General features: G+C 33.7%; 1 protein-coding gene across 1 annotated transcript; it reads right to left on the reverse strand.

Annotated features, from left to right (window-relative positions):
• Positions 1 to 467: 467 nt before the first annotated feature.
• LOC144998483 (uncharacterized) lies at positions 468 to 3,589 on the reverse strand. Its single transcript, XM_078958235.1, has 8 exons — positions 3,119 to 3,589; positions 2,635 to 2,734; positions 2,375 to 2,440; positions 2,080 to 2,191; positions 1,799 to 1,881; positions 1,513 to 1,574; positions 788 to 894; positions 468 to 695 (listed from the first exon to the last, which is right to left on the reverse strand). The coding sequence occupies exons 1-8, from the start codon at positions 3,334 to 3,336 to the stop codon at positions 676 to 678; spliced, it is 768 nt and encodes a 255-aa protein (XP_078814361.1). The 5' UTR covers positions 3,337 to 3,589; the 3' UTR covers positions 468 to 675.
• Between the last annotated feature and the right edge of the window lie 2,878 nt (positions 3,590 to 6,467).

The following is a 6,467-nucleotide window of genomic DNA, read 5'->3' on the forward strand; positions in this document are numbered from 1 at the left end:
AAAATAAATAGAGTAAATTATATGAATGGTCCTATGGTTTGGGGTAATTTACATGTTTGGTCCCTAACTTACTTTTTTAACTCGGAAGGTCTTTACTGTTTGTTTTTGTTACATGTTTGGTCCCTTCTATTTGTTTTTGTTACGCGTTTGGTCCTTGTTTTATCTAAAAAGACTATTATTTGATTAGAGAAAGATGATGAGATAGGTAGGGTAAGGTGAGTGGAGTGGGGTTGGGAGTGTGTTTATTTAAATAAATTAAAAAATCAAGAGCAAAATAGTCTTTTTAGGTAAGAAAGGAACCAAACATGTAACAAAAACAAACAATAGGGACCTTCCGAGTTAAAAAAATAAGTTAGGAACCAAACTTGCAAATTACCCTAAACCATAGGGACCTTTCGTGTAATTTACTCAAATAAATAACGTCTCGACTCATCACGCAACCAAACAAGCAGTAAGTCGAACAATTTTACTTATTGTATTTTAGTTTTGTACCCATGTATTGAATGAACTCACCCCTATCATATTTACACACACTAAAAATCCTTCCAATATAACTCTCTCCACATTAACAAGCATTAACGATTAATCTAACCCAAAAACAAACCAACAAGAATCCAGATAACCAAAAACCAGAAAATGAACTCATCCTTGCTATCTGCTGCTTCCAGATCATAATCACAAGAACCTATGCGGGTCTGAAGGGAAAGAAAGAAAGATCAATGTACTAATTTGAAGTAAAAAAAATAAAATAAAATAAAAGAAAGATTTTCTTTTTAATTTTTTCTACCACAAAATTCATGATTGCATCCGCAAAGTATAGACTCGGCAAGTTCCTCGTTAAGCTTCACATTTAGTGGTGGCATCTGATTCATTACCTCTGGCATGTACTTTAACCTGCCATTATATATAATTTTTTTTGATTTTTTAATTTAAAAAAAAAAAATAGGGAACAAACGATATATAACAACGATATCTCATATCTCATATCTGCATACAACACTTATAGGAAGGAAAAAAAACGAAACATGACAGCTGTTATATGAATGTTTCTTTGTTAAGTCCTGACTATTTACAAATTTGCCCTATTTACTTTTCTCTTCCATTTCCCAAGTGTGCCATCATTTTTTCAAAGATATTTGACTAATTTACATTTTTGGTCGATAAGTACAGATGATTTTTTTTGGTCCCAATGTGATTTCTCTTTGCAAGTTTGGTCCTTATTCAAGGTTTTTGTGACATTTTTGGCCCAAGTTCCAAGTAGCATGACTAATTTTGGTCTCTAATTAAGTAAAGTTGATTTTTGCAATTTCGGTCCTAAAAATAGTCATATTACTCGGAACAGAGACCAAAAATGTTACTAAATAAAAACCAAAATTACAAGAGAAACCCTTTTGGGGCCAAAATTGCAAAAAATGATTATACTCGGGTACCAAAAATGTAATTTAGTCTATACTTTTTTTAACAGTGGAAAAAGTAACAGTGCATATATGGAACAGAGAGCTTATGACTTACTCAGTCAAGAGTTTCTCGAGGTTGTTTCTTGTTTGGCAAAGAAGATTGATGTTCTCATGTAACTGCAACATAAAAAAAACTCAACCATATTAAATATAGACATATATGCCCTTAAAAAGCTTTAAGGAGTCCAAGTTTGACTTTTGTGTTGACTCGTATTCCAATCCAATACATATGTATATGAACCTTTTTACATTCTAAAAGCAAAAGCTTTAACCCTATGATAAGGCCTTAAACTTTGTCATGACTTTGGTTCTAAGTTTAAAAAAAAAATTTACAAATTTACCTTCAGAGCAGATAAATTTGCAGAAATTTGATCCAAAGCCTTGTCATTCTGTTCAAGAAGCCTCCCTATCTCACCACCAATAACTGCAAGCAACAGTTAAAGTTGTTAAGAGTGAAAATCCAAAATCCAAAAGCAGCATCAAAGACATAATTGTTAAGATTCTTCATTGATAAATTGTCTGTCCTAACATTGTACTCTTTTTTTACAGATAAAATCCACCAAGAAGCAGAAAATTAAATCATGTTTATATAATTATGAACACGATAAAGACAACAAATAACCATTGTAATTGATGCCATCATCATTGTTTATGGAGGATGATGATGATGGAAGACCATTGGCATGATTTGCAGCATGAGAAGATGGCTTCACTTGTTGTTCTGTATATTTTTCCTGGACATGAAAAAACAGAAGGAACATGAACAATTATGTCTAAGAAAATTATTTATATAAAAAACCATTTTTTTTCTAAGGCTCAAACAAGATTTCTTGCATCTATACTTTAATGTTTTCAGTTTTCACACACCAAAACGAAGTAGAATTTTTGCATTTGGCATAGACAAATAAAGCATATACCCTTTTAGTATTCCGCTTCCTTGATAAACTCTCCTCGGCTTTCCTTCTCTTGCCAATTTCCTTTTTCTGGAAAGATACAAAAATCAGACCCTACATAATTAGATATAGTGATATACTACTACCCATTGGTTTATTGTTATTTTAATATAAGCAAGTTGTAATACCAATAGAGAATTATATATCAATTAAAAACTAATATACACAACATAAATCATATACAAAATGATAAATGCATATTTAAAAAAAGGTAGAGATCATACAGTCATCCATTGACAACGATAGGCCACATCCCGGAATGTTTTGTCGTGCAATTCCTTTGAAATTTTTCCATAACGCAAGTCTCTACGATCTGAGGCATATCTGCATAAAAGATCATATTAATTATTGCATATCTGCCTATTATTCTTGCAAACACAATTGACTGAAAATCACAATAAGATTGGAAAATCAAACCAATAATAAGATAAATGTAAAATTATACTAATTATTTGATTCCGATTACAAATAAAAACATCATGCTCACAGATTATAAGGAAAAAAAAACCATCAATACCCGACTAAAAACCCTAATTGATAACCATATCAAACACTGCAACAAGAAGAACAAGAACGAACTGTATACAATTATCAATTTAGGGTTGTAAATGAAGTCAGACAAACAACAAGGTTTGTTCATGTTCGTTTGTATATTATTATTGCACAGATTTCCAAGATTTCACAACAAATAGTAAAAGATTAACTTACTTGACGAGTAGTTCTTCCAACAAGGACTGTTCCTTACGAGTCCAGTCCGTTGAGATTACAATGTTGTGCAGCAACCCACGCTCAGAAGAAAACACCGCGGAATTCTCCCGCACGGCTGCACGGCCGCCGTTGCTAACGTTATTAATGGTGGTGGCAGCGCCATTTGCGTTGCTTGTTGAACCGTTCTTACTTACAGCAGGGTTTGCAGTCGCCGCCATCAATCAAGAAACGCAATCTTTTTTAATTGATATCAAACGATCAGAAGATTGTTGGTTTGTTTTCTTGGGAGCTTAAACAATTCGCAGTTGAGAAAAAGTAGATAACTAGAATGGAAAGAAATCTGGGTTCGATTTGTTTATTGGGATGCAGAATCAAAGAGGCGAAATGGGGACGACCAAAATAAAAACCTTGAGATGAAATTAGGAAATGATACTGGGAAAGAAATTTGCTGAAATTTATGCATACAGAGCAAAAGTTTGCGGACGGTGGCGGGGGAATTTATTGTTTTCATTTTCTTTATATAATATTGTTGACTGATAATTTAAAGACAAAATTTCATAAATGGTCCTTCTTGTTTTCATTTTGTCTCTATATTTTCTATGAAATGTTTTTCCCTTAAATGCTCCTTACGGAACAAATATTGCTCACAAATAGTCCTTATGGTGGATGTTCGTTTGAGTGCACTTAGGGGTGCAAACGAGTCAAGCTACTCGTGAACTACTCGAGATCGGATGGTTAAAAACTCGAGTCGAAACCGATTTTTAACGAGTCCGAGCCGAGCTTGAGCTTAATATTAAGCTCATTTATTGAGCTCCGATGTCATTAAGCTCGATTAGGCTCGCAAGCCTAAACGAGCTTTTTTATAATAAAATTTATTATTATCTATATATATTTAAATAAAAACATATTAGTGGAATTATGGATTTAGGGTGTTGGTAAACGAGCTTCTTAACGAGCTCGAGCCTAGCTTACGCTTATTTAGGCACATCAGATAAAAAAATGAGTCGAGTCCGAGCCTGAGCCGAGCTTATATAATTCTTTACGAGCTTGATCCGAGCTCAATACAAGAAGGCTCGAATCTAGCCGAGCTCGAGCTCGAGCTTCATATAAATTAAACAAGCCCGAGCCGAGGCTGGCCATGCTCGGGCTCGGCTTGGCTCGTTTACACCCCTAAGTGCATTGTTAACATGCCCCATGTGCCTTGCATATGAGGGCATTTTCGTCATTTCTCTCCTTTATCGCCACTTATAGTATCTTTGTTGAGTCATTTCATGAACACACATTCAACAATTCCCCAAAATCAATCTTGATTTATGTTAATACTCGAACAAGATATGTTTACAATGATTTCATTGAAATTTTTGTTTGAATAGTGTCTAAGGCTGCAACTATATTAGGCAAGTACTTGACCCGGTTGTGCATTGTCCTTTTGGGTTGCCTTCACCAAAGCAACTTGACTGGAGAAATAAATAGAGAAAGAGGTTATTATGATTTATTAATATGTTATAAGAATAATATATTAAAGGAGAAATCATATTTGTTTAATTAATATTGTTCAATAATTAATTAGGAATTAATTTTGTGATCAAGTGTAATTAATTAAACTAGAGGGGCTGAATTGTAATTATGTGATAGTTGCAAAATAGGGCAATGGTTATCCTTGTTTAAGGATGGATGAATTCAAGGATAAGGATATCCTTAAAATCATCCAAGGTCCAAGAGATAAGGGTTTTCAAGGCTTATCTTGTGGTTGCTTGGTGGGCAAGTAACTGGATAAGGATAATGACTGAAACCCTAATCTAAACCCTATATAAATACCCCTAGGCCTTGGGAATTCGTGTACATGCTTCTAAGAAGTCCCAAGGACGATTTCCACCTCCTCCCTTATCTCTTTATAGCCTCTCCAATTGCTTGTGGTGTTTGTGAGCCATTAGAGGCACTACACTTGTGGTGCTTGCTTTCAAGACTTAGGGTTTGAAGATTTAAGTTGTTATTGCAATATAACAACAAGAGGTATGTAATCTAACCTTGTATATTAATTTCGAAAATAACATTGTTCTTAGGGTTTTATTCTTGTGTTCATAATGTTGTGTATCTAATAGCAAAACATAGATCCAAATTAGGGTTGCATGCACACATAGGATTGTTTGTATAAAACCCATCAGTGGTATCAAAGCCTTTGGTCAACTTGTTTTCAATTAGTATTATTCAATTGTATGAACTTGACAAATTAGGGTTTATAGCCAATAAACCTTAGCAGGCCATAGATTTCGAGATTAGGGTTTCCTAACCCTAATTTGCGAAAATCTTGAAAGGGTTTTTGAATCCTTTCCTTTTAACCCAAGATTTCAAAATCTAGGGTTTTCAAACCCTTAGATTTCGAGATTTGCCTCCTTCCCCAAGATAAGATCCTAAATTTTAGGGATTTGGATAATCCCATATCTTGTAATTATCTTTTAATGGTTAAATATGGTAATTAACGATTTTGAATTATCCCATCCCATTATTTTCGAAATTTAGAGGGATAAAAGGGATTCGGATAAGTTAATTGTTTAAATGGTAATTATCCTCATGATATAGTTAATCCCTTATGATTTAATAATTTAAATTAATAGTTTAATTTGTGATAATTATTAAATCAAGAGTTTTAATATTTAAAATTTTAATTTAAATGTATTAAATTTCGAAAATTTTAAATTGGAGATTAAAAACCTAGTATTTTTGAAATGTTTAAAATACACTCTATACTATTATATTATTACAAGTTTAATAAATATATATATGTATAATTAATATGCTAGTCTTACCGTCAGTAGGCCTCATTCACAAAGTCGGTCTATAAGGTGGGTATAAAGTTGATGCCTATAAAATGGCGCTTAATGGGTGTACACTCACACCCACTGCTTGTTTGATCGGTGGAGGGTCATTAGCTGAATGGGTAGGATATGGAAACCTCATCCTCTCATTAAAAGTATAATATGAAATACAAAGTAACTACATGTTTTTCAAAATTTTCCCAATCCTAGTTACTTTAGGAAAAGTGAATTGATGCAATCCCATGAAATTACACTTTGCACCTTGCTAAGAAGTTAGTTGAGCGTGTGTGGTTTACCGGCACACTAATTGGTTCTAAGCGAAGGTGGCAAAGGGTGATTCATTGTTTATCATAGTTCGATGGAGCGTGTGTGGTTTACCGGCACATCGAATAGGTGATCGTTACAATGAAGGCACCATGTGAATTTGCATGGTAATTCACACCCGCTTTGTGATCCTCGGTATCCCAATCACAAACGAGAGGGGCATATTGAGATTTAAACATGCCATTGAAAAGTTTCAATGAATCTCATCC

This window comes from Lactuca saligna, chromosome 5, assembly GCF_052625555.1.
Source record: "Lactuca saligna cultivar CGN05327 chromosome 5, ASM5262555v1, whole genome shotgun sequence".
NCBI lineage: Eukaryota > Viridiplantae > Streptophyta > Magnoliopsida > Asterales > Asteraceae > Lactuca > Lactuca saligna.